Here is a 27,626-nt window from a genome sequence, read left to right as displayed (position 1 = left end):
ACCACAAAGGCTCAATACTAAATACATTTGATGTGGACACCGGAGGGAGTTCTTCAATGCACAAGTGTTCTCCTGCTGCCGTCTGATCGTACACCTAAATTTCCCGACAGTTGTGGGGCGAGGTACTGATGAGAAACGCCCACAAATAAAACACGTCATGTTTTAAACTATCCTCCTACACCATAAAAATAATATCGCAAACTCTCACGCAATAGTGGGTCAACAGCTGTTGGAGCATGTAAAACGTGCAAGTTAAAAGCATTTTAAATATTCCGTTCTATGTGACCCGTTTCAGAGTACGCAGCAATTATAAATTTATGAATCTTCAAATGATATTCGTTTTCTAACAATAGATCCCCCTCCACCCAAAGCATGTATGCACCACAAAGCCATGAGTGCATTTCTAGCTATCTAATCAAATTATGCAAATGGATGAGACAAACTGAAGAGCACGTGAAATTGGACAACCTCGAACGTAAGAAGTTTGTTCCAAGTCTCAAATCAAAAGTTCAATCATCGATTCAAGAAAGATTCGGCAGCAAACAGGACGCGTTACGACGGCATGATAAAAATGCTTGGTGGGAAAGTTATTTGAGCTGCATGTGAACAATATGGCAAGTAGCACTAAGAAGTTCGGTTAAATTTAGAGTTGATTGCAAGTTGTACAAGCGTGATATTCTTCAACACACACGTACATAATGCACAATGAAGAAAGAAAGCTGCCATGTTACTTTGTAGAGTAATCCACGTACTGTGCGTTTACAGCATTGGTTCCTAGCTCCAAAGAAACGCATTTTGGAAATCCACTAACTTTTAGCTATTTGTTGAAGGAGAAGAATCGCAACGAGAGTGAATAGGTATTAAGGAGACATACTGTACATACAAGATGTCTCCTATAAACCGAAAATACTGCAAGAAAAGCCAAATCATGTACGACAGGCATAGTTCAAAAGAATACGGATTTTTACCAGCAAGATCTCAAATTGATTTTGTTACATTGTTATCGTTCGTGCGGATACCTCAGGCCACAACTATAGTGAAAAAGAACTGATTCAAAACGAAAAAAAAATTCATATGAAGTGCAGAAAACGGAGATGAGACGCAGCAAAGATATGATTGCTTTTCTATGAATGTTTTGAAATTTGGACTGTACACAAGATTGACATGAAATTATCTTTGGCAACGACATCGCCAAAGCTAATATTATTGGACTTTTATCGATTTTGACACCCGACACTATGACAGATGAATAAATTAAAATAAATATTCTCCAAAATCGGCAGAAATTCGCACGTTTGTGGGGGGGAGGTGGAGGAGATTAACCAGCAAGTGGAAGAAATTAAAGAGGCCTAACACTAAGATATAGGATTATTGATCAGGTTAACGCAACAAAACCTACTTAGACATGTCCTATACGGCATTACGATCACTGTTATTACACGTAAAGGCGACCTCATACAAGAGCAACCTTCTTAGTGTAAACTTGTATAACCCTAACAGCAAACAAAATATTCTGCATTGGTGAAAATGCTCTTCGATCCACACGCACTAGTTACTCAAGAAAATATACCTATGGACACCGTCGTTAGCGAACAATTCAAGAAGAATGTTAAAATATGCCGACTAACCTGTTAAATAAAGAACTCCGGTGCTCCAGGTAGGGAAGAATTCCGCCAAAAGAGCTTAATCCTTTCATGAAGTTGAAAAGGAAAACGATTCCATCTGGCTGTGCGCGAATTCGAGAACAGGAAACAACTGCAATGAATGCACATGTGTAAATGAAATATTGGTGAATAATTTGTCAGCTTGGCAGTTTCAGAAAATAGTCTTACCTTGCAACTTTACTATCACCCATTCGGGTTTCACAGCCATGGTTGTCTTCATATACATTGCACGTGAACACCAGCACATTGTACTACTGGAAATTCTCTCGTCACGGTCTTCTTAATGGATTCCAGGCGACCCTTCCCTCTATTTCACGTTTTTTTAAACCCTTCCTTAACATGACGCTGTAAATACCTGACCTGAACGGCCATCAATTCTGAACCCAGCCTTTTTGTGCTACAAGCCATGTGAGAAAAAAACTTCTTCTTGCAAAGCTACCGTTCCTCAGTACAATTGTCCTTCGAAAAACACAATTACGCAATAAAATGCGATGAAAGTTTCTTTTGTGGCCACAGGTATTTTATGTCTGTCAATTTTATTTCTGCTGAAGACACAATGGACTGTTCTGGAGAAAATAAAGAAACGACTTGTTGAAACTGCATCCCTGTTTCCACGGCAGCAGCTGTACGACTATACGGAGCTCTCTGTACCGCGCGACTGCATTGTCTTTGCGTTTCCCTTACTCGGGGACGGCATAGTTGCCAATTGCCACAATAGCACACAATTTGTAATAGAATTATTTGGCATCATGGCATATGGGCATGTTATTTTTCCGACTGCAAAACTGTGATGGCCAAAGTTTTGGCAGACATTAAAAAAATGAGGATCACGATCAAAACAATATCAGTTTAATTTCAATTAAGGCCATGATGGTGTTGAAGCTACCAATAGTAAAATTTGTACATTGGCATTTTGTCTTTTGGTTTTATGCAGGCAAAGGCCAAGGCCGAAGGTAAGCCGATGCGACCTTGAATCCCTACTAATACAAGAAATGACATTAACATTAATTGCTATAAAAGAATAAGTTTAAACGAAGAAATGGAACAGATGTGGCAATTAACTAACTCAGTTTCATATACGAGCAGGTAAGAGATACAAGCAGCGTCTGGCCAGTCGGAGAATTAATTGTACTAGAGATTTGATTGGCTATATATACTTTGGCCCTCAATGCCATTATTGTCAGTCTCTCACAAAATCTTGAAAAACCACAAAGAATTTGCCTTGAATTTCAGGGCATCGTACGTTTCGAAACAGGACTATATTTTCAATCGAGGTAACGAGATATTGGTAATTAAAACCAATGTTTGTATACGAGAAATGTCCCAACATTCTGATACTACGATTTTGATTCTGATACAACTATTAGCTACAGACATTGTCTCGTTTCTGCTTCTGATGTAATAGAATATGCCAACATTTGGAAATTGTCGTCTGGGGAATCATGAATCGGAGCGAACATTTGGAATAATACTGCGTACCACAAATTGCAGGTTAGTTTCATTTTCAAACAACTAGCTTTGGTCGAAGTCGTATATGAAAATGTTTGCTGTTATTGATCGACAAACGTTAAAACGTAACAGTAATCGTATTGCACTAGATATAATTTGATCAGACGACAATAATTTAGCCAAGAAAGAAAGGAAAATAGAAACTCCCATTTGCCAATGAATGAATACAAAAGCACAATAGTTTCCGGGCGCGCCTCGGTTCACGCTGCTGTTCGTATATAACACTTGGCTCAAATATTCGTCGTCTTCTAAGGCTTTCCAGCCCTAAGTTGGGTCTTGCGCGTATTTAACGATATCAGCATGTAACGCTTTTGTGCAAGAACCCGCACAAAGGATGGGTGAAGCCGTGCAAAAAGACAATTAGTCACGCTGCAATCAGTGAACAGTTTATAAACAGTTGTACTTGTCAGGATAACTAGCTACAATGTTTGCAGTGCTAGGCAATTGAAGTTGCCTTAGTTCTTCCTCATATTTTGTAAAGATAGTCTGGATGTCAACAATGAGTGTATTGTGTACATAAGAATAACACAACCAAATACCACGAAAGCCATTGTGTTAGCCAACAGACCCCACAGAAGATGTTAGTAGAAGGATTAGACTACGATAACGTTTCTAAATCGTTTTTTGTTCACGATACTACGATTGTCGAATTGTCGCTTAATGGCTATAGGCATAAGAAAAAGATGCTGGATAGTGACCATAATAATAAGAATGGCGGTAAGGATAGCTGCCGGAGTTCCTGCGTTTGTATCCCCAGCCGGGGTAGTAAGATGCCTCACTACTCTGATCTTTGGTAGCGTAACGACCCCGCCGACGTCCGTGTCCACCATAGGGACTATGGTGGCCATAATACCCACGATTAAAGTATTGGTTGACATCTTGGTCAGTAATACCAAATTTCATGTTGATCGAGGCTTCCGGCTGCTTTTCCTCAACAGAGCGGCGTCCACGCCAATATCCATGACCGTAGTAGCCGTATGGATTGTAATAGTGACCGTAGTAGGTGCGATAATACCAGTCTTCCACGTTTTGGTCGGGGGGAACTTCAATGTTAGTGCTGGGTTCCATTGCTGGTGTTCCTTGGATGGCGATGACCATCGCAAGAAGGCAAGCCAATAATATCTGTGCGCACAAAATAAGAAGTTATGTAGCTCAGCACCTTATGATTCTAGGTTAAATTTTAAAAAATGATAACGTGTAATCAAATCTTACGAGGAAATTCATTTCCGAACAGGAAAAATAGATAAGCAACGAAGGCTGTCGGGTGAGGAACTGATGTTCGTCCAGCACTTACCAAGAACTATTTATACCTTCTCTTTGCAACGTCTCTTAACGATACTGTGCAATCTTTCGATGCGTCTCGCATGATTAACCTTGAAATTCTGTTTGTGGCCATTTTCAAGAACATTAGATGTGTACTGTCCCAAGAATAAATATCGACGGTGGGAACAAGGTGGATAGTTTTAAGAAATAGCGCATACATCGTACAAGAGGTGAGGGACAAACAAAAGCAAGATATTGCTGTATGCATCTGTGTGGTCTTTAATTCCGCAAAACACACATTAAACGCCATTAGTTAAACTTGCCCTTCATGGATGATGTCGTGGTCATCCATGCTCATTCGATCGTAATCATGCTGAAACATTGAGATTCCCTTGGAAATTCTTTACCACATTCCCATGTGGACAACAGCATCGAGCACCCATTTTACATCGTCTTGTGTAGAAAAATTTAACGAATAGATTAACGACAGCTCACACTCCTTATACCATAAACGTATTTGTGATTTCACAGAAAGCTGTACCAGCCGGAAGAGATCGCTCTTGACGATTCGTGTGCTGGTTATCTGTTAACTGTATAACTCCCACCGACAGAGACGGCGTCTGCGTAAAGTGTACACCATCAATTTTAGAAATACAGCTAATGTGACGAACAATCAGCCATTTTTTTCCGCACAGGCAAGTAAGACTCAAATCAAGCTGTACGGGCAATGGTAAATAAAAAATTTAAGAAAACTAAAAAACAAATAAAAAAACCATCCACAGTTTCCTCAGTTTTGTAAAGGGATAAGAATTAAGAATTTTTTTTCTCGGCGTTAAATCCAATACAATGTGTCGTGTGTTAAGGCCAACTTTTCGCGTTCGCTATTCTTAATTCTTGGAAATCCTGCGGGATACGTAAGCTTCTCGTCTTCTCCAAAAGCAGCAGCTCCTTTAGCAAGCAATAGAATAAAGGCCATGTTAGTTAATAGCACTGTAACATACCAGGACGATACACTAAACATTTATAAATATTGTCTCGCAATGCCAATAACGCATAATAAAAAATCTTTTGTACGAAATACAGATTCGGATGAACACGCCATTCTCTGCATAGACTGGATGGGTGATAGGTGGCACACGTGAAAATCAACGTACCCGGAAGAGTTTTTTGACGTTGTAGCTGGCCTTGGCTGAAGTTTCTATAAAGGAGGACGACCATTGACGTGCTTGTTCTTGGCCCTCCTCGATTGTGAGTTCACGCGCTTCTATTTCATCGCATTTGTTGCCAACCAGCATTAAAGGTACATTGTCTAACGATCCCTTATATTTTGCGAAGTAGCAAAATAATTGAGAAACAAATTTTTCAACGGAATGTGATAATTAATTTTGGAAGTTGTGCGGAAGACATTGACTAGAGTTCAACTCATTTGTACAGACAAAAAAGAGAGAAACGAAAACTCGTATATCACATAAAATAACTAGAAAGATACGTACGCCACTTTCCAAGAAAAGCCATACAAGAACGTACAAACCAAGTAGTAAACTAGGAAAAAAAAATAATTACTTTAATTTCGAGGATGGTTTCCCAGATGGACTCGAGTTGCTCTAGAGTTTGTCTTGATGTTACGGAATAAACCATAATGAAGGCATGTCCTTTGGAAATATTGAGTCGTTGCATGGCTGGGAAAGAATAACTACCCGCCGTGTCAACGATCTCAAGATTGCACACCGAATTCTCTTTGCATGGTATCCACTGGCCATTGAGGGTATAGGATAGGAACTCCACGTTCTAACAAATACCCCGTAAAAAAATGTAAGACAAAATAAGCTTTTAATAACAGACATTACAAATCATGGTTGTATATCCAGAGGACTTATGTGCAGCAGCGACTTTAGCTGCCAGACTGCCCCAAGCAAGCAAAGCTTAATAATAAGTTGCCCATCTACAAAATTTACTCAAACCTCTCGCATTTAGATAGGTAACTATCGTTCCATTTTTCTAGATTTTCAAAATGAACTGGATGTAATGACTTACTTGACTATAAAAATCTTCGACGGTGGGTACGTAAGATTGGGGAAAGGTGTTCTTCAGGAAGCGGAGGACAAGCGATGATTTGCCAACTCTCCCAGCGCCAAACACTACCACTCGATATTGGTTGTCTTGGTTCGCCATGCCATTAACGATGGTAATCCTGTTGCAGATAGCTTCGTTGGATTGCCTATTGTAGCTGATAACTACTGGGTTTACGATTTTGAATTTGCATTCAAGAAAGATCAGCGGTGTAGGTAGGTGTAGGTAGGTGTAGGTAGGTGCTGCGAAACTGGTTGCGGCCAATCACACAGCTGTCGCCAACGCAGAAATTTAACTGTAGAAAGATGTTTCCTTTAATTTTCTGCTGTTCGGCACTAGAACAAATGACAAAAATGATGACTGATTAACATGTACACTTACCCGTATACCGTAGTAGAATATTAGTGTTTTTCAACCATAACACACACTTGCTTAGTTTTACAAAAATCGACATCCGGAAATGGGAAGTGGGTTCTGAACTAAGCTATCTGTACTGCGTTACGTCATGCCAACCTATTTTTAAAAAGAGAAAATGTGATTATTAAAATCTAATGCGGGGAAATCTTAACCACCACATTGCAACAGCTCTGGTAAAGATAAAAGTTTTAACAAATTGAAATCTCGATTTTTTAAAAATTATTCTTGAATGATGAAGGATCCCCTCCTTAGGATTCGATGCTACAACAAAAACACATTCAATGTCTTAACTGTCCACCCAATTAGCCGAATCTTCAGATTACCGGTGACGATGAATCGATTTTCTTTCACTCGAACAGATACGTGTGTCGAAAGCTAAAAAAAGAAACTGAAGATGAAAATTAGCAGTCGAGGATCTCGATGAATTTCTGGTACAAATGAGCGTGAATTGCAAGAAAAATACACAAGTCTATTTCTTGCGAGTCGCCACACAAGCATTTCATTTTGACAATTACATTGACAATCAAGAGCGCGGAATACTCGCCACAAAACATAAGCTAAGCTCCATGTATATTATTTATACTGCATATTGAGTTGAATCTTGCATTTAAACTTCCAATTATGAACGGCTGCTTGTTTTTAAAAACAAACGTTGTCAAGGTACCCAAACGAATTGAGCGTCTTAATTAAGAGGAAGGTGGGGCTCCATACCTCTTCAGCCACTGCTACATGGAAAGGAAGAGCATTAGCTTCAGCGCAAGAAGCTAAAACTACTAGCCCTTCTTCGAATAAATAAATATCGACGGTTTCAATTATGTACAATGCGAAACGCAAATAACAAAAACAAAAAAACCCAAACAGCTCAACACAAAAGCGCTTACCGCAACAGGACTACTTCTACCTTTTCTTCAATCGTCCCTTCATTTACTTCGTTCATATCGCTTCGCTCTTTTTGTGCACCCACTGGGTAAAGCCAACAACCCCATGACAATATTTGCAGCAAAGCCATTGAGGATCACGCTATTGAGGAATATAATAGCCGTCAAAGCCAAAAACAAAACAGAGGTGCGAACTAATTTGAGCTGCCGTCACAAAAACTAATAAGTACGTTGATATGCAAGTAAAAGCCGATCTGGTCATGTGGACTGAAAAGCGGCACGACGGAATGTGTGACCCAGACTTTTGAACGATCAAAAGAGCTCATCGAAAACATCGACATCCAAAAAGATTCAAATGAAACATACAAAGCACTGGTACTCAACGATTGCGGATGTATCCGGAGGTAGAATGACAGAAAGGTCGTAGATAAATGAAAAAATGAGAGACACCAGTAATAACGGAGTTGTTTAAATGAATACCACTAACTTTAAGCGAACAGGTGGGATGGGGTGAGTCTTTGGTACTTGGTCGATTTTTCATTTGGATTGAAGTACATGTTAGTTTACGAGGCAATTACTGGTTTTCTGAAAGCGTTGACTAGAAGCTTTGAATAATCGTCGTCCATACTGCTGCATTTGATCAATCCACATTTTTGTGTCACTCTTTCCGCCGCAATGTTAGGGCACGTTGTATGCAGACGAACGTCTTGTAACACATCACTACTATTCGATGTTTTTAAATGGTCCTCAAGAGGGAGAATCAGGTAGCATAGTTTATGAATTCACTTCGTTAACGCAGTACGACTTGGACTCAGTTTTCAGTAGGCGGGGCGTGGGCATCGCTAACTATTTGGTCCCTTAGTGTGAGACGTTCTGCTGGAAAATCGGTCGATCCCGATTCATTCACTTTCCGTTGCTGTAGTTGCTGCTGGGTGGAATGCACAACGTTGCGCAACGAGAGTCGATATTTCTTCATGATTCGCCCGCTGATGATTTTCTTTTGGCGCGACAAACAAGGCGAGGCGCAAGCAGATTTGATGAAAGAAGTCGAGCCAATCATCTTATCTTTATTGGTACTGTTTGATTCATCACTGTTTTTAGTTCGGGGCACTGGTTCGATAGTCGTATTGTAGTAGACTTGTATCCGTTTAGCGCGTTGCTGATCAATTGCCAGGCTTCCAGCGGGGTCCATTTCCAAGTACTCGCATACATCTTTATTCTACGAGAAAATGATAACTGAGTTCTTTATATTAACCCATTAAAAACAGTAACCTTACAGGCAGTTTGGGAGGATTCTCGACAACGGCTCGGACGAGTAAAGTTCCCGATCGAAGCTGGGTCGGAGTACTATCGGCAAGACAGAGTTCGCAAATTGGAGTTTCCGGATTGTGCCAGCAACGTTCGCAACATGTGTGTTGTAAAGGCATCCACCTTGTTGGTCTGTTGGTCGCGTCAGCTTCCTGACAGCGATGGCTCCAGAGGACATTGGAACCGTTCTTTTCCGGCGAACAACGAATGAAGCAGCGGCCCCTAAAGGGCTTGGCTTTTAAAGTAAGATTACTGACTTCGCTGGAATCAAGCTCATTTTCTCGGCCATAGTCTTCAGACCAGCGCGTTCTTGACCGTCGCAGTCTGTAGGGAGCCATCAGGGATTCGAGGTCTTCAGCTTCCCGAATTGGAATTTCCGTCTCTTCTGTTGTCACGCTACCACCTCGTTCACCACCAAAATCGGCCGTTGTTGCGCTACTCATCGTGCTTTGTCGCGAGCGGAATGAGCCTCCACCGCTAATGCTGCCGTTTGAACTGAATCCGAATTGCGGTAGCCTCCATCGAATCCTGCCAAGGAACTGAAAAAAAAAAAATAGCTTGGATTAGCAATGTGTGCTGCTGCATCATCTTGTTCTGAAAATCATGGCCCTCTTGATATTGAAATTAAATATTAATTATGTTTGACGTACCTTCCAAGCGTCGGAGAATTTATCTAATCCATAAAATTTCTGACTTCCTCCTCCGCCACTGGGTCCGAATCCTGAATCCAGGTCGTCTGGCTGCATTCCCTCCGAAATTGTAGTGGAGTTTATTCGATCCCTATTGGATTTTGTCAGATCTCCATGTCCTGTGATTGCCTCTGAGGGTGAAATGTCAGATTGACGGCCTGTTGAAGCATTGCCAAGCAATTGTTGGGCAGCTTCTTGTTCCTGGCTAAACGCTCGCATCACGTCGGGACCTAGACCAGCTCTCTGAAGCAATGGCGACGAAGCTGGACCGGAACGGTAAAATCTTCTTGTTCCATTAGGAACGGGAAAAGGTGTACCATCCAAGCTAGGCCGACTTGTCCGCCTTGTCCGGTTGGGAACCTCTAGTCCTGCCAGCCCCAGCAGAAACGGAGCAAACTTCAAGCCCATTTCATTCGAAATCCGTTTAACGGAAAGTTACCTTCTGATGGATGTTGCTCTGTCGACAACAAGCTTTTCCGTTGTGGGCTCTCGACCATCGTTGTTGCGTTTAACAACTCGCTTACTGTATCACCTTCGGGCAATTTACTCCGACGCCAAAAACACCAATAAACGCGGACATCGTTTGCACCGCTAAAAGTAAATATCACAGCGATCGCCAAAAAGACCTGAGGAAAACAAACATCAATGTAACTGATAAATGATATGGCAAATAAAAATTGCAAGTCAGTTCATACGTACAGCTACCAGATGAAAAAACGCGGCGACACAGTGGATGCCAAGTGACAACCAGTGGAAGCGACATAACATGGATCCAGTGACCATTACACCCAGCAGAGCAAGCATCGGACAACAATGGCTGTATCGAATACTAGAATGAAAACTGTTAAGTCAGTGGTTAAACCAAATGCTGCTCAGGATAATGCTTACTTATTGCCCATCACGTTATGGCCGTCCTTTGTGAAAGTGTTGGACTTTTCAGCCGAATTATCCGTTTCCCTTGTTAGCGTGACGTAAAGCGATAGGATGGTGACAAACAAAGTACAATAAACCAACGAGAAAAAGATCCCAGAGAAAGAGGTGAGCTGGGAAATCCAGCTGGTGAACGGTGGGCCAACTGAGAATTCCTCTATGAGAGTCTGGACCCCTGATAACGTCAACGGAACGCCTGCACGATCCGAGAAATTGAATCGCACCAATTGTCACGCTTTTTCAGTTAATAACATTATGGAATTACCTAACGATAAACCAACCAGTCTGAGATTACTCTGGCTCAGTTTACCCGCCATCGCCTGTTCTAAGGGACCCTTATTAACACTCATCTTCAAGTACATAATCATGGCCCAAACGGTGGCTGCATATTGATACGTCGCTGCAGTTAGTAGGATAGTCCAGAACGGATTGGCAACCTGAAAATAACAACAAATTCCAGATTACTTCATCGCTTTACAGCAAATTATATTGCGTTACTTACGGTAACATTAGTTTGCAGGACATAAATGGACGATGGCGGCAAAAGTGAGACTCCCACTTGGATTTGAAACCATAACCACACGCAACGCCGTTGGTACCACATTGCACATAAAGTCACGAGACCAAAAACGACGACTAAAATGCTAACTGAATCTGCAAAGTAAACGACTTTCCACAAGCCGAATGCTGAATTTTCTCTCTGCTAAACAGCACGATAGAGGAAATCATATTGAGAGAAATGATCAAGTTGTAATACGCATCAACAGTTCATAACATACCTCATTGTTCCTTACGGCGTAGAGTAGCACGACAGTACCCTGATGGCGGCAATGGCAACGGAAGGCAGCCGGATCGGACAACCGTTCGATGGAACAAGAATGCATGTCCCATCCTTGGGAATGGTTTGTTGGTTGGAGTTGCAACAGGGCACAAAGATATTCACCTCCTTTGATTTGCAGTTGTTCTATCGAATGGAAATCAATCGAAATGTTGTGCCCGTTTGATTTATTGAGAAAGAACTGGGCTGGTGCCAGTTGTCTGAGATTTTTGAATTCTGTTTGGCTAAATGGTCACGTAAAAAGAAGTAAAAATGTATCAATACGAAATTGCACTCTATAACTTCCTACGTTGTAAAAATACCTTGGCGATACTGGCAAAAGTCGTTTGTACTTGAACTGTTTCCTGGACATAGAACATAAAAATGCAGTGTACGATTAATCAGCCAAATAAAACCCAGCCGACAGCGAACGCAATTTACCTATCACAATCAACGTCAAAATCGCTGTTCTCCAGTAAATGCGATTGAATACTGCCAAGAAGATCTCCGCCTTTAGGACTGATGCTCAGAAGATCTAGGTGATTCTGAATGAAACGCAGGATCGGCAATGAACTCTGACAAACAAGAAATAAATTAGACCGTCAAGCTGCTTCCGCACACACTATCTTTTTCTTCTTCCGGAAAACGATTTACTCACATCCAAACCGAAAATGTCTTGCGGCATGGACAATAGAGCGTCGAGCGCGTATAAATAACGAACAGCAGTCGAATTCCAGAAAGCCTGAGGTAAGACTGCCGTCCTTCTCCAAAGAAAAGCCTCGAGACTCATGGCTATTTCCAGTAACGCGTTCCCTTCGCCAGGTAGATAAGATGGGGCGGTATCTTCGTTTTGTGACTTTTTCGCGTTGGCGTTTCGATTGGATTTTGCAATACTTTTCAATTTCGATTCGATGAAATCGGCGAACTTATTAATGATGGATGGGACGTCAGTGACGATATAGCCCAAAGTGATCAACTTCAGCTGTCGGTATATTTCGGTAAGATTACGATCGCTGCAATTGGAGAAATCTGGTTCTCCCCAACTCCAGAAAAGCCGCATTGCTGGAAGCGCCTCTCCATCGTCGCCCGGCAACTCTTTTACAGCAAAGCAATGTCTTTTAGCCACACCGACATATCCAGCAGGGCAGAACTGGTAATTGGTGATGTCAACAGCCGTCCTAAGCCATTCAACACCACGGCTTTTCTGTTGGGGACAGGATCTTTCTTGACTAGCGACAAAAATTTGCGTCGTCTTGTTGACAACCTTCGTTCCATTTTCCCCTCGGCATGTGTAATTGGTGCTAAGCTAGCGATCCATGAAACAAGGACATTGATAGTCAATGAAAGATAACCAAACGAACAAAAAAAAAAAAAAAGCAACAAGTTTTGGAACTCATTTTACCTGGATCGAGGTGATTTTCAACAAACTGCCGACTGGTGTCAAGTCTTCGATGATTTCTTCGCACGACGATTCAATGGGCTGGCCATTTTTCAACCAGACATACTTGGTGGTTGTACGTCGCGCCAGATGGTTTTCGTCCCGGCACGTCAAATTCACTGCCGTACCCTGCAAGGCGTGACAATGGTAATTTAACGACTTACTAAGGGGATCTTCTTTGAAAGCGGAAAAGTCATTAGTATTATTTACCGGAAGAACAACCGGATTGATGGGCATCAGATCGAGAATCGGTGGCGTAATGACGTCGAGAAAGACACTCTTGCGGGCAGTCTGTCCCCAATCCTTGGCCCGACATTCAAATTCACCACGGTCGAATAACGATGCTTGTTTCACTTCCAAGTAGAGCGTGAAAAATCCACGCAAGTCCTGTTGTTGGTGAACAAAAATGGACACGTTGCGTAGGAGTGCAAACGAATCATCTATCCGGTGGCCATCCTTATACCAGCCCATCTTCAAATCTTTCTTGCCCGAACCGTTAGCGTTGCACGCCACCGTGAAGGGATAGCCTTCACGCACCTGGCCTTTAACATCCAATTTAACCCACTAGATGCATGGATGAGACAGAACGTTTTAATCATACGGTTAATAATTAAATTTAAAAGAATAAAACAAAGACAACCTCGATAATTAAAGCCGGAACTTGGACGATACTGATGTTTCGAATGACGATTGATTCACCCTGCACCTTCCATATCCGGGAGTTGATTTGATGGACGAAGGACGTGTAGGAGTTATTCCACTGTTGTGGGATATAAGTGAACGGTGCTACACTGCGTGGCAACCTTTTCCTGCCGCCAATCCAAGGAAATCCAAATCCGGTAGCCGATCGGTTTGGAATCGAAGCGACGGCTCCGCTTCTAACAGCCGCCGTCATCGGTCCGTGCTGTTGGGCTACATTTGACCAGCTCATATTGTATTTTTCAGAATTCCAAAGAATGAACTGCAGCCGGTTGGAATTGGGTCTGCAATACAAATGGTGGACAATAAAATCAAAATTAAGCTTTCGATGTTCAAGTTCCTTGCAAGTGTGAACGATTAACTTACTCAGCGAGATTTACGGAACCGACCACCAAGAGAAATGCAGTGAATTCTTCGGCCATTTTCCTTAACTAGAAACCAACGCCGCATTGAATTAATTAACGCAGCGTGAAATTTTCAAAGCTGCATGGGACTCACCGCGGATGTAACAGAATCTACCAAGCGGGTGTCATTGAATGAAGACGGTCTATCCAGTTCGACATGTCCCAAAATTCTCAGCGGCACTACGGAGACGAGATCGTATTGCAAAATTAGACCAAACTTAAATGTCAACTGAAAGTGAACAACGTGGTTCAACACATCGGGAAAGCAAACGACGATTGAGATCTTTAATTTCACAAACATGGTAGATAACGTATGATATGGGAAGACCGGACGGGCAGGGCTGGCTTTATATAATATAAAGGTAACGCACAAAGGGTGCTAGCTGTAGACAAGCAACTTTGTTCCTTCCAGCGACATACTGAGAAGACAGGACAAGGACAGGTATAAACCAAACAACCTTGTGAAAGTTGAACTTTGTAAGCGGAATACAAACGTCTCAACTACTGGAAAATAAAACGGGGCGGGGTAGGTTGATCGTCAATGTGCCTCGGGAAAATAAGGAGTTGCAATCTGTTATTACAATTATGCGCGCAATCTCAAGGCTCGTCTGTTGTTTGTTTCAAAATGTTTTTGCTTTATTAACCTTTCTTTGGCTTTGGAAGAAAAATAATTCTATAAGGTCATAACGATTCTTTGCTTTTCCTAAAAATTACAAATAAATTGGAAGTGATTTTCGCCTTGCGCTTAAACTCGCAGACACTAACATTGTCAGAGTGCCATGTAGCAAAATGGAAGCCCAAAGGTTGCGAAAATTGGGATCACTTTACTTTCACCATAAATGCTATAGCTATGGTCTACTAATGTCAATCCTACACTTCGACTCGCATTTGACGTCATCATAAACGACGTCGGAAAGACTATATGCATGTTCGATAATTACACTCGGTCGCCAACGGCCTCTTGGCACAATCGCTAACGACATCCCAACTATACGAGATATGAAGACTAGGAAGTATGTCCGTCGCATTTTCTCAAATGTTGTCGTGATTTGAGTAAGCTGTAACGATTCAAGTTTCCTGCAATGAACTAGATTATATTCGCGTGACCGTGGAACACGGAAGCCAACCACGTCCTAACACGCCCTCCTGCCACAGATTTTTCTTGTTGTTGTTATTTTTATTTATTCTTACATTTAGTTTCAGCCAATTTAAACAAAAGGCCGAAAAGTGCAAAGAAGCCGAATATCATATGCTTTGTTATTTTCCTTGTTGAGTGTATTATGTGGACTGTGGAAATAGAAACCTGATCCCGATAAAGAAAAACCACGGCGCCGTTGTATTTCTAGGAAACAAATGCAAAAAAAGGACGAGCTTCGGTCTTTCGATCCACCACTTCCCCAACCTACGGAGAACCCTTTACGCACGAAAACAACAATAATTTTTCTAACCAAATGCAAAAATAAAAGATAAGGCATTTAAATGCACAAGTAAAGAAATCAACAAATTACTACCACATCTGACAAACTTTCGAAAGTTGTGACGAGTGTGAAACACGGGAAATGTTTTTAACTATTTTAGTTATTTTCACAACTTGATTAGCAATTGTAAGAGCTCCAACCAGGAACGGTTATGAACGACAAAAATAATATAATTTTTTTAATGATTATTATGCCAGTTTGACTTTCCGCCTTCTAAAACAAGGAAATCGGATACAGCCACGTCCGTCATCGTAAAAAAAATCCATTAAATATTTAAAACTGTATAAAAAAAAAACTCCCCGTTTTTACGATTTCACAAAGAATAGAAAATGGTAATAGAGACGTGACACTCTCATGGTCGAGTTTTAATGAAACCACTTTCTTTCTACGTTTCCTACCACGGTTCTTGCTGGTTCTATACTTCAAAAGAATATAATGAAAATTCGTAAGCACACTTTTCTTCTTAGACATTTTAGCGGATAGAATGAACGTCTGGGAATGGCGCCGAGTTTATGCACGTGGAGCGGGAGCACGGCAAGGTGGGAGAAACGAAAGGGGTCGGCGACTGGAACTTGACACCGGTTCGCAGGATGAGGGAAAGAAAGGCAGATTCCTAGATGGCATTTACTGAATGCGCGTGTACTGTTTACACCGCCATGATCTAGCAGCGCAATAGGATTTGCGGCCGTAATCCCAGAAACAAGGAAAATGTGCATCATATCCAAAGTCACGCGAAAGCCCTAATTGTTTAGAAAATCGGGCTATAATAGGCTAGGAAGGAAGATGTGTTTATTTTAAACCCGATGCTAATTCTGAACAAATAAAAGAATAGACAATTCTTTGCATGTGATTGCATCCCTTGTTCAACGGTTTCGAAAATCATAGAACAAGCTTTTCCTCGGAAAACGGTCTGCATCAAAAGCTAAACTATCCTATAAAAAGAATCATCATTCGCTTGGCTGTTATCTACGTATCAGCACGACACAGAATGCGGCCTGACTATTTTTCTCTCACACTTAAGGACACGAAAAATAATGAAGCTTTTTTTTCAAAACGAACAATCGCAATAAGCAAAAGAGGATGTCCGAGATGCTATATATCGCCATGGCCGAGCTCTTGATTCTAGGAAGCGCCCTTTAAAAAACAGAGCAATGAAACGATGTCGACCTTCTCATTTACACTCCTCGTTTGGTTTTACTTTTGATGCAAGCTAGACTGTATGCAATCATTACTGGCTGCAACTACGAACGGATACGACGGGAGGTTTCAGAATTCAAAACAAGGAATGATGACGTGTTTGTGCCAATGAATCACCGGATGTCATAGAAACTGCGCACAGAGCTTCTACTCTTCGCAAGCGAACAATATCCGCAGGAAAAAAAGGGACATCAAAATACGAGTTCGACATCGACAGACTACCGTCCTAACATCTCCATTTTCTACAAATGGAAGGATGATTAATGAATCTCCTGCGAGGTACATTTTGAACAACAAGGAGCTTTAGCAAGCGTGGGCAAAAGGCATGATGGACGTTCGACGTCGTCCGCCGACAGCGCATGAATACATAGAATAAGTCTGTGCTCCGCATGAGGGGAGTTGAAATAGGCCATCAATAATTATAAATGGATAGGGGGAGGAAGAAGAACGATCACAGCCAAAATATAAAGACGTTGTTTACTTGGCTGGAATAACTAATCGTCATCCAGCCTTCTCCTTGTTATGATCGTGTCAAATAGCGAGGAGAAAAACAGGATCCTGTGGCGTTCCATTCCACCTGAATGCCCCTGTTTTTTTTTTTCAATCGGCCCCTATTTCCGAGAAAGAAAACGACGGCAAAACACATCATTCGTTAGAGCTGTAGGCAAACACGTCGATTAATCCTTCGACTTCGTCCTTTTTCACTCAGCCATTTTGCTATTTTCTGGGCTACTCGAATGACAGGACGCATAAAAATAAAAATAGGCGAGAAACTTGAAACATTGAACTGAGTCTTAACCCTGAATTACGCGCAATGGCGGATACGATGAAATTGTTTTTCTTTCCTGCTTTTTCTTGAGCAGAGTGGTGAAAGAACGAGGGAAACACGGAAAATGTCAAATGTTTTAATGTTAATAAAAAAGAAAATTAGTATTACAGTTTTGACCCCCGTCCGAAAGCAATGAAACATTTCCATTATTCTACGGGCGGATATAGCGGACGACTGAACGTGCCAGTCCTCGAATAAACCCACTCTTCGAAATGCGCTTATTTTCGCCAACGCTTTTTCAACCTGTCACTCAAAACAACGTCGGTTTTCCTGCTTTTCTAACAAATTTTATTTTCTTAGCGAGTCCCTCTTTCTTTCGCCGCATGTCGATTTCACGTACGACCGGTTGTTTAATATCTTTATTTTTCACGACTGGCGTCGACTTAAACCTGGCGGCGCCGCAACGATCAGCGGAACAAGTTCTTTCTTGCTTTGTTTTGCATCGCTGCTGGGCGTAGCGACGGAGAAAACAAGTTTTCAGCACCTTGTTCTTTTAATGTATCAGCATTTCTGTTAAATGACACGAGCTTTGAAACAGGTACGGACGTATCGAAACAAAAATTTCAGATAATGTTTGATTAGAGCTAAAAAAAAAAAAAACCTTCCCATTCGTCTAGATAAGCTTCTAACTTGAACTAAAAGTACAGTTCAAGAAACAAAAAAGAAAGAAAAAAATTAATGATCCTGTTATACTTGTCCATGGACTATTTCTTCTACTTCTTATACATTAAGTTGTTCAGATTCGGAGAGTAACTCTACATGCCATGCGCTGTTTGTGTGCGTGTATCAAAACGTGACGACCTCGCGGCCGCAGATTGGAGGCGATGAAATTAGTCTGCTTTCCTTCGCTTCTCACGAGTACAATCGTTTTCCATTCTCTTACTTCATTGTCAGTTTGGCATCACGAAAACTCGGGGGAGGGAGGGAAGCGCATCAAAACGCAAGGCAAATAACAGACAGAAGACGATTCACAGTCGTTAAAAAGGTACTTAAAAGAACCGCGCAAAAGAGAGATATAAAATCGTAGGAGGAGACTTACCCAACGGGTAGCACGTCAAATTATCGGATCTCAAGGCCTGATGTTGCGGGCAGCGGCAAGCGGCTTTACCCTTGTCCGTTATAACACAATGGTGGCTGCAATTCAACCGGAACTTGGAAAGGCACTCTGCAATCAAAGCCCGAAATAGGAAAAAAATCGAAAACAACAATAAAACCACATGTTCAGCCGAGCAGTGCAAGCTCCATGTTCCAAAACAGGACACTTTGCGTGGTACACATCATTTTTCTCCCATCAACGACGTTCCAGTGCGTGTCAACTATGGGCATCCACACTGCGTAAAAATACGGCAATAGTGTGTGGCCGTGCAGCAGTTGGAATAGAATTTATAGTGTAGGGCATCGAATATGTTGACAGCCTTAACCGCAATTCAAACAAAGAACGTGATCTCGGTCAAATGAGGACAGCCACACTTCTACGGAGTTGTGATGGGAAAAGTGTTGGTCTGCAAACCGCAAGATAGGGTGGCGTCTTCCTTCGATCGATAGACGGACAGATGGAGAAAGGGAACAGCACTAGTCCAATCAAGACACCATGCCGTGTGAGAGGGTAAAAGTGTTCTCACTGAACGGCGAAAACCGCAACCCAACAGCCCAATTGGATCGGAAATGTCCGTCCATCACGACAGCAAAGTTTCTAAATGATGCCGATGAACGCAAAAGAAATTATACCTTTGGCGGGAATGAATTCGCGCCGGAACTCGCACAGGCTCCCATTGTAATTTGGCGGGCAGCTGCAACGAACGACCGTCAAACCGGTACGGTACCTACATGAAAACAAATGCCGATTAAAAAGAGTTTGGAAACCAGGACATGTGCGATTTTTCGTTTTTTTTTATTTCAGTTTCTTACCCGCAAACGCCTTCGTTTTTGCACACATTGATGCCCTTTTCAGGATTACATTCCGGGCCGTGTTGACAGTATTTGCCGGAGAAATCCGGTAGGCAAGAACATTGAAATTGGCTGTAACAAAAAAAAAAGAGAAAATAAGAACACATAACTATAAACGTAACACGTAGTGATAACGACATTCATTGAATTCGTTATGGGTTATTTCCTCAATCAAGAACCTTGGCTGAATTGTATACATTTTGTAAAGCAATTGCGCAACAAATAAAAGTGGTTAGAACATTAGTTGGTAACTCTTGTTACCAACCTGTAGTTCTGATTGGCGTAGCAGTGGCCGTTGAAAGTGCAATTGACGGCGTTGCAAGTGTCGGAGCGGATGCGCGAGCCGTTCGGCTGAATTTCGTAGGTGATGTTGAAGCCGTAGACGTCCATCAGCCGGCGTTCGACGCGCAGGTTGGCGTTGACCAACTCGTGGAGGTTCACCAGAACTTCGAGGTATCGAGCTTTGATCCGGTAGACGGAGTAAGGGCGCGGGCGGAGCGTGTGCAGCTCGTCCAGGACTTTGCGGCCGACGGCGACAGTCTCGTTGCGGAACGAGTACTGGACGGCTGTGACGCCGCGCGTGAGGTACATCTGTGTCAGGTAGAGAGTGATGAACGAGTCCGGCTCGAAGCCCGTCGCGTCGATAATCCAGCTGCAGATGAATGGCACGGGAAATGCTGATGGAAAGCCCGGCGTCGTCAACGTTCCAAAACGCTTTTTGAGGAAGTAGCGGCACGATGGCGACGACGATGATTCTGTTGTTTTCGATCGGCCAATGAGGCCACTTTTAGCGGAGCTGCCAACATTAGCGGTATTTATATTTGCAACCATTGGGTTGAAGATGGCAGGACATCGACTTAGCGAAGTGCGCGAAGCGGCACCGTTTCCAGTGTGGCTGGATGCGGCTGTGACTGGAGCAGCTCCAGCAGTCATGATCCAGGCCGAGTTCAAAACGATGAAAACAAACAACATGAGCGAGAGACGAGAGCTTCTTCCACCTCGTGAGTGTTTCATGGCAGCACCAATCGACAAACGAGTGGAACTTGATTCATGATGCTTGGACGGCCATACGCCGATCCTTGCCAGCGAGAAAGTACGGCGTTTCAGCATCCGACTCTTGTGAATCCACTGCGGTGGCAGTCCAGTCAGCTATAATCCAGTCACCAGATGATTCCAAACACAATTTTTCATCAGCTGATCGGGCGGTTCTTTATCCATTCCACGGTGGTTTAAATTTCACATCGTCAGCTATTTCGACTCTGTCCTCCAGTCGCTTGTTTACCTATCATTTCCAACGAAACAAATGAAGACAACATTAGTTAACTATTAACAAATCGATTATGTGGACAACTGACTTTAAAACATAAGAAATTTTGAAGCGCATCGATTCTACGAATGGGATCGTGTGCAAGACTGGAACAGTCAACCAACTACGTCGTTCTAAATCTCACGATAAATACGAACTGGAAACGCGAACTTTCCTGACAACCTTTTATTCTTAAAAAGAAGAAGAGTTTTCAAAGTTCGGATTTCACCCCCGCTCCGTAAGACTGTTGGATGTTTGAACTTATGGCCGCGCAAAACACGCTATGCTAGGCTATCGATCCGTTCAACTGTCATCCGAGACACAGAAAGTCCAAACGCAGCTACCCGGACTGCGACTTCCTTGCGAGTTGTTAACTTGTCGACTATAATGTGAAGGAATGGCTCTATCTTTCTGCCTTTCTTCGTGTGCCCTACAAGAACATATCTTCGTTGGACCGCATTCTCTTCGACCCATTTATCATGTGAAACGAGGTCGACCATGAAAGTAGCAAAGGAAAAATATAGAACCAATTACATGAGCCCCGTTTCAAATTCCATCGGATGGAACGAACCCGATCAATTGCAACATCTTTTTTACTAACCGTACATCAGAGGTATCTTTCTCTTCCTGGGTCAAATCGATAATTTGATTATACGTGAATCAAAAAAAAAAAAAAAAAAAAAAAAGAAATATCGGCTTGCAAGGTCAACACTAGTGGCAAGGTGATAGGCACGACACGCAAGAAAAACAAGTGCAATAAAAGAACAGGAAGTACTGTAAATGTCAAGGCTGGACAATCGAAGGGTCATGTTATATTGGACAATAGGGAGACCTTTCTTTTTCATGTCAGCTGTCAAAAAATGAGACAAAGTTTCCTCTTCACCGATTGCCGATGACAATTTGACTAATGGCTTTCCTCATCGTACAAATTCATGCATACCCAGTCTGGATAAATAGCTGGACTGGACAATCCCGAGAACAATTTCAATAGCAAACGATTGTTTGGAAAATGCCACACAAGGGCATGCAAAACAGTCGGTACAAGGACTGTGACCAGTTATTTGATTTTATTGAAGGTATTTTTTTGGCTACTCGAAAAATCGAGATTAAGGTTGCAGAATAACAAAAGTTGAGTGGGAATCGAAATAAAAGCGAACATTTTTTTTTTTTTTTTTTTTTTTTTTTTTTTTGCCTGTTATATGTCCTTCTGTTGACCTGACAAACGTATGCAAATGATTAAGCATTTTGCGACAAGCCTTGCGAAACGGCAAAAAATATCCACGATCGTATCCCAAAGATAGCTGCTCTTATACGACAGTAACTTTACGGTCCTCTCCATAAAAGCGAAAACATGTTGTTGAATCTGGGTGCCTTGCGCTCCTCTACTTTCTGTATTGAAGCCTCGTCGTCTCCAGCTATTCAATCCCCCTCGAAAAAAAAAAACAAAAAACAAAACAAACAAAAAGAATGCCTCTACCGATGTCGATAGTTGCCGCTGCTCTTTGCTCGTTGCAAAGGACCGGCGACAACCTCTGACTTTCGTGCACACAGCGAATCATTCACAGATCGATTCGACGTTTTTTAATGATATCAGCCCACCCTTTGCAGCAACTACGCAAAGATTGCGCTCTTGATAAGTAAAAGGAGAGACGGACCCGAGACACTGAAGCAGACCGAAATTCCAGCATCGATATACCTACGCCAAATGTCTATAATTGGCATCTAGCAAGCAAAGGCAAGGCTTTCTAAGATCGTGGCGACGGATACTACGGTTACTGCACCAAATCTCGGTTTTTTTGCGTCCCCGAATGCGTAGGTTGACGAAGAACCGAGACGATGTAGTGGAAGGACGGAAAGGAAAATAGTTGGAACGTCGCCGCCTTTTTTTTTTCTCGCTATTTTTCATGAAGACTTGTTAGTCAGAGAGTGGTATATATTTAGAAATATATGTAGTTTATTGGACTCCCAACTGTCGACAGCATCTTTGCCTCATTCAACAAATTTTATGTTGCCAAACGTTAAATGAAGATCCACAAAATCCATAATATTCATAGCTGCTGGTCGGAAAACATGAACAAACAAACAGACTAGTGTCCAATTTTGGCTAGTAGTTTCAGCTGGCCCTTATATATAAAAAAAAAAAAAGAAGTCAAAGTCAAACCGATAGAAGTTTTCTTTTTGTGGCTACAAATCATCACTCGGCGATGTTTTTATTTTCGATTAGATGTAACTTGAAATAACGATCAATGATGTTTTATATGTCATCGAGAACGAGGCCAATATGGTAACCATAGTTGCAATTGACGTGTACTTTCTTTTGTGTTTGCGCGTTTGTTATTTCTGCTGCTTGAATTCCGAGATGACAGAATATCAGAACTATGCAAATTCGAGCGCACCAAAACTTGGAAAGAATATACAGCCGCCACCCAGAAATAGTTGAACGACATTATACAGTACGTATGTAAATGCAAAACTCTGAAAGAAAACATGAAAGCGGAAAAAAACGAAAAGAACTCTACGCCATTTGAAGTTATTCTAGATTTTTACTCGTCAAACTCGAAATGAGTGAAATCAATCGAACGCTGCTATTGCAGTTCTAGAGACATTGTAATGCTAAACATGTTATTTTGCGGGATATTATGCATTCAAAGTTAAAAAAAAGAAAAAAAGTAGATGGGTCCGCCAACGCTTTGCATATTGCCTTAAATGCTTGTAACACCTGCGCGGATGTAGCTATTAAAAGAAAAACACGCCCAAAATTAAGATGAACACAAGATTAGCATCTCGATTAAGTGAATCTTGATAAAGGCAAAGCGATTGATTCTTCCCTTTCTTTTTATCGTACGTCTCCGTTTGTTTTTGTTTTGTTTTTCTACTGGTGGAATCATTCGTGATACATTTAAGAGTCTCTTGATGGTAACGTCTTTCGAATACCAATTTTTTTGTTTTATTGTTATTATTTTTATGCTACCTCCGGTGCCAGTTAGCTTAACCGGACTCTAGCGATGGCGTGTGACAGGCGATTCGTTCATCTTGCCACGATGTTCTGCATAGAGGGTCCTGCGTAAAAATCGGCCACTTTTATTTTTTTTGTGCTTATTTGTACGGCGCCAGAAGCTATGGCTAGAATGGAGCATGACGCTGTCATTTCCCTTTGTTGTGTTGTCGAGAGAAAAAGATTTGGACGTCGGCCAAATGTTGCCGCCACCGCCTGTATGTTGCGACCAAACAAACAGCAAGAAACATTAGGGCGACATCCGTATTCAGAGCCACCGTTGCTACTTTACTGTGCCGGCTGTTCCGCGTTCTCTGGAGGGGCTGATAGTTGCAAAACTGCCGAATTTCTTATTGCTTGCTTTCGTATGCTACTCGTACAGTATCTGTTTGGATGACGTAATAAATGTCTGCTTGATGGAAAAGTGCGCCTGGTTATAAGAACACACGTGGTGTCACATGTTCATCGAAAATTTACACACATGGAAAATAAAGGAACGATGTTTCACCTACGATCGAAATGCGCTGGTAACGTGAAACAAAACTACGACGCAGACGCGAAAAACATTTAGCGCGAAGGCCATCCAATAGGACTCCTTCTAGACCTACGTATCACGAGGTTTATGATAAAAATATCTTGCATTCAATCTCCCAGTATGAATAGTTTCTCACGAAAATAAAAACGTAGCTCGAAACGATATAACTTCATCTAGATCTACTCGTCTTACAACGATCATTTTTCTTTAGGCCTACTACGTTCTTTGAAAAAGAAGATGTGCGTAACCGAGCATCATTGGCTGATTATAATCACGTCTTCTTGTTGTTCGTCAATCTACGGTGTACAGCCAAACTGCCCTCTTTGCATGAGCAAACAAAAAAAAAATTGGTTGTCAGGGCCATATACAACAACTTTTACGCTGATGGTCAAGGGCTCCAGTTTCATTCCGTTGGAAAGCAGGTCGAATTTCACTAATGCACACGTACAACTTAGAATACCAGGATACAACTCTTTCATACCCTGTGCGTCACCGCTAGTGTATGTTAACATATTCAAAAGTTCCCTCTTCTTCTTTTTTTTTTTTCTACTACTTCATCATAGCCTTTCTTTGCCCTCCCCATACGTGTATAATAGACACTACCGGTGTACAGTCGTATAGTCAAAATAGACGGAGGAACGCAAAATAAGAATCGTCAACAACAACAAAGACATTCATCTTCCCTTTTTTTTTTTTTTTCCTTTTATATATCCATCCATTCTTTTCATTCCATTTTAGTTCGCTTTTTTTTTCTCTCTCTCTCTCTCTTTTTTTGGCTTTTCGTTTATTCGCGGGAATCCGTGACACGTGACGGACTGGTTGGCACGGTGCCTATATTGAATCCATGGGGACTGGACGGGAATCTTAACACTACCGCCGCGCAAAGAGATAAGACGAGAGGACTGAGGAAAAAGAAAAAAAAGGAATTCGTGCGTACCATCAAGTCATGTGAAAATAGAGAGGGAAAAAAAAGAGGGAAAGAATCTCTGATGACAAGAAGTTTGGGGTCTAGATTCTAGAGCGAAAGGCTAATCAAAGTGTACGTCATTACAAGTTATAAGCGAGTAGGGAAAAAAATGCAGTCATATAGCCAATTCAAGAGTCGACGTAGAAATTTTCGGCGGCCAAGAGGTGCAGAACTCAAACCGAACCGAATCAAAACAGTTAAAACAGAACTCGGTTCGTACTACTTAAAAAGGGAGGTATTTCGCAACATGCCTGGTCTTCTATACATATTCTACTCGTGTGCTGTTGGCATTGCGAGCCATTCGTCACGTCATTGACAAGGTATCGTTTACATTGGTCAACCGAGGTTCTTGTTTTGTTTTTGTTTTTTACTTTGTATTGACCCACAAAGAAAAACTCACGCCTAAATGGAGAACTCCCGAAAGACGACTTGCGTGCTGCGACAAACTTGGTGCTACTCTTTCGCACGACCTCCATCTCAGATATCTGGCAGACCTCATCATTTGTTCTTATCGTGTCAACGACTGATGATAATCCTTGCTCACGAATTATTGCCAGTACTCTTTCATTTCTTCAGCTGCGCAAAGCTTTTGTTTTAATAAATGGCAAAATTAACGCGATGACATGGCAGCCGTCATTTCTATTAACAAAGTGAAAAGAGAAAAAAAAAATAGGGGGGAAGAAAAATAAAACGTTTCGAAAGAGGCGAGTTGTTAATGAGAAAAAGTCGTAGCTTCTAGCGCGTTCTTCCCACGCCAGTCGCACAATAGTAGACAGCTATAATAAGGAAAACGATGGCAACGCGTTCAATCACGATTTTTCGTCTTTCCTTTCTATGGGCTAATTTAGCCTATGTTTTGTAGGCTTAAGCCTATTGCATTGGCGACGTCTGAATGAAAAAAAGCTGATATATTGTATCGTCCCATATATCCAGCGCTGCCTTTTCCAATTTTGATACCCATCGAAAATTATTGATTCATCCCCAATCTTTGGAAAGATGTGATTTGAATTCCAGCCTTTTCGCACACTTTACTTTTTTTTTATTGTTTGCAAAATATCTGTCATGATTAATGAATAAGCTCCCCTTTTTTTTTTATTGGGTTCCGACTCTTTCTCCATTTGCGTTCGATGCAAATAGGCAATCCATCTTCGTATGGGAATATTCGACAGACAACATTTTGGAGATGTTAAGCGTTATGGAAACAGAAAAAGAAAATAGTCTTGCTGATGCACCTCAAGGGATGAACAAACAGGAAAAATGACATGTTGGTCGCTCAACTGGAATTTATGCAGTGCGTCATCCCAAATTGGGAATGCGCGCATTCTCTTTTTTTTTTTTTTTCGTCATCCGTCATAAATATATTGGGACCACACCAAACATAAATGATGCGAAACCCCTTTCGAATGCTATTCCAAATATAGACAGAAAAGAATTCGGTGACGAAAACTGGTTGCAAGAACAAAAGATGACGTGTTTTCGTCACACAAAATCAAACAAAAACAAAAAGCTTCAATAACAAGATAAAGAGTATGGCGAACTAACTGAACATTTTTCCTCCTAAAAATAAAAACTAATGGCCAAGAAAATGCAGAAGAAATAAATGGCGAAGCGGATTCGAAAACAATGGGAGGAAAAAAAAAAGAAAAGAAATGTAGATTTACGTATATGCGTACATAGAACGTAATTATAGGGAAAGAGAGAGCCAACGCCATTAATATGGATGGCACCATTGAAAACATTCGTTGCCTCCACCTCGTTTTATTCGCGTTTTGTTTTGTCAAATCTTTTCGCCGTCAGCGCAGAATAGCAACCCCATACAGAACTAGAAATGGACGGCTGATATGCGTAGTTTTTCGCTGCTCCTTCACACACACACGAAGCAAACGGAAAAAGAAAGAGAAGGATCCGTCCATTTTCAAAAGGGTGATTACCCAAATGCAAAAAGCCTATAGACTATCCTAAGAACATAAAGGCCGTTATTCAAGCGGCTGCTGGCCATAAATCTCTATTCGTAGGGCTCGCCCGTTCTTTCGTCCGGCATGCCCACCAACAAAAAAAATGTTCCTCATCGCCAGTTAGCAGCCAAAGAGGTTTGCCAGTTAGCGTCTTGCATCTTACATGAGATTCCATAAGAAAGCAGACCAACACAACTTAACGGCCAACATCTACGCACTTTGACCCCGTCCGTATTATATAACCGAGCCGCTTGTTCTCTTTGGCCACTGTCACGCATGGGTGAACGAAGAAACCCCCCCCCCCCCCCCCACGAACGTGCGGTTGTCTTCT

The 27,626-nt window shown here is 41.8% G+C and overlaps 4 protein-coding genes across 6 annotated transcripts in view; all 4 read right to left on the bottom strand.

Moving 5' to 3' along the window:
* The window catches only part of LOC130691485 (uncharacterized), a 29,737-nt gene extending 27,510 nt beyond the window's left edge, over positions 1-2,227 (bottom strand). For all 3 annotated transcript variants that reach the window (XM_057514433.2, XM_057514439.2, XM_057514441.2), the window contains exons 1-2: positions 1,833-2,227; positions 1,629-1,755 (exon numbers count right to left, since the gene is read on the bottom strand). The gene's annotated coding sequence lies outside the window, so the exon portion shown is untranslated. The remainder of the gene's footprint in view (positions 1-1,628; positions 1,756-1,832) is intronic.
* Positions 2,228-3,644: 1,417 nt separating this feature from the next.
* On the bottom strand, positions 3,645-4,521 carry LOC130691520 (uncharacterized). Its single transcript, XM_057514479.2, has 2 exons — positions 4,386-4,521; positions 3,645-4,295 (listed from the first exon to the last, which is right to left on the bottom strand). Exons 1-2 carry the CDS (start codon positions 4,395-4,397, stop codon positions 3,831-3,833), a joined length of 477 nt encoding a protein of 158 aa, XP_057370462.1. The 5' UTR covers positions 4,398-4,521; the 3' UTR covers positions 3,645-3,830.
* A 47-nt stretch (positions 4,522-4,568) lies between these two features.
* On the bottom strand, positions 4,569-6,780 carry LOC130691517 (GTP-binding protein Di-Ras2-like). The gene is made up of 4 exons (XM_057514476.2): positions 6,471-6,780; positions 6,000-6,224; positions 5,591-5,755; positions 4,569-5,384 (listed from the first exon to the last, which is right to left on the bottom strand). The coding sequence occupies exons 1-4, from the start codon at positions 6,606-6,608 to the stop codon at positions 5,295-5,297; spliced, it is 618 nt and encodes a 205-aa protein (XP_057370459.1). The 5' UTR covers positions 6,609-6,780; the 3' UTR covers positions 4,569-5,294.
* A 591-nt stretch (positions 6,781-7,371) lies between these two features.
* Positions 7,372-27,626, bottom strand: part of LOC130691484 (uncharacterized) — a 32,345-nt gene continuing 12,090 nt past the window's right edge. Inside the window, exons 3-23 of the mRNA XM_057514432.1 lie at positions 19,803-20,819; positions 19,499-19,609; positions 19,319-19,413; positions 18,630-18,755; positions 14,181-14,266; positions 14,049-14,113; positions 13,624-13,966; positions 13,194-13,547; positions 12,948-13,112; positions 12,204-12,851; positions 11,987-12,120; positions 11,869-11,910; positions 11,508-11,790; positions 11,231-11,431; positions 10,994-11,165; positions 10,687-10,924; positions 10,498-10,627; positions 10,238-10,424; positions 9,760-10,166; positions 9,079-9,648; positions 7,372-9,020 (exon numbers count right to left, since the gene is read on the bottom strand). Of these exons, the coding sequence (XP_057370415.1) occupies positions 8,613-9,020; positions 9,079-9,648; positions 9,760-10,166; positions 10,238-10,424; positions 10,498-10,627; positions 10,687-10,924; positions 10,994-11,165; positions 11,231-11,431; positions 11,508-11,790; positions 11,869-11,910; positions 11,987-12,120; positions 12,204-12,851; positions 12,948-13,112; positions 13,194-13,547; positions 13,624-13,966; positions 14,049-14,113; positions 14,181-14,266; positions 18,630-18,755; positions 19,319-19,413; positions 19,499-19,609; positions 19,803-20,647 (5,610 nt within the window). The 5' untranslated portion in view covers positions 20,648-20,819 and the 3' untranslated portion in view covers positions 7,372-8,612. The remainder of the gene's footprint in view (positions 9,021-9,078; positions 9,649-9,759; positions 10,167-10,237; positions 10,425-10,497; positions 10,628-10,686; positions 10,925-10,993; positions 11,166-11,230; positions 11,432-11,507; positions 11,791-11,868; positions 11,911-11,986; positions 12,121-12,203; positions 12,852-12,947; positions 13,113-13,193; positions 13,548-13,623; positions 13,967-14,048; positions 14,114-14,180; positions 14,267-18,629; positions 18,756-19,318; positions 19,414-19,498; positions 19,610-19,802; positions 20,820-27,626) is intronic.

This window comes from Daphnia carinata, chromosome 1 (genome assembly GCF_022539665.2).
Source record: "Daphnia carinata strain CSIRO-1 chromosome 1, CSIRO_AGI_Dcar_HiC_V3, whole genome shotgun sequence".
Classification (NCBI taxonomy): Eukaryota; Metazoa; Arthropoda; class Branchiopoda; order Diplostraca; family Daphniidae; genus Daphnia; species Daphnia carinata.
The sequence above is the reverse complement of the archived record's forward strand: the minus strand, read 5'-3'. Positions and strand labels throughout refer to the sequence as shown.

Coding starts and splice junctions, on each gene's coding strand:
- LOC130691517 (XM_057514476.2), bottom strand. CDS start 6,608: ATGGCGAACCAAGACAACCAATATCGAGTGGTAGTGTTTGGCGCTGGG. Junction 5,756..5,999: donor AAACCATCCTCGAAATTAAA/GTAATTATTTTT, acceptor GCAAAATATAAG/GGATCGTTAGACAATGTACC. Junction 5,385..5,590: donor ACGTCAAAAAACTCTTCCGG/GTACGTTGATTT, acceptor TGCTTGCTAAAG/GAGCTGCTGCTTTTGGAGAA.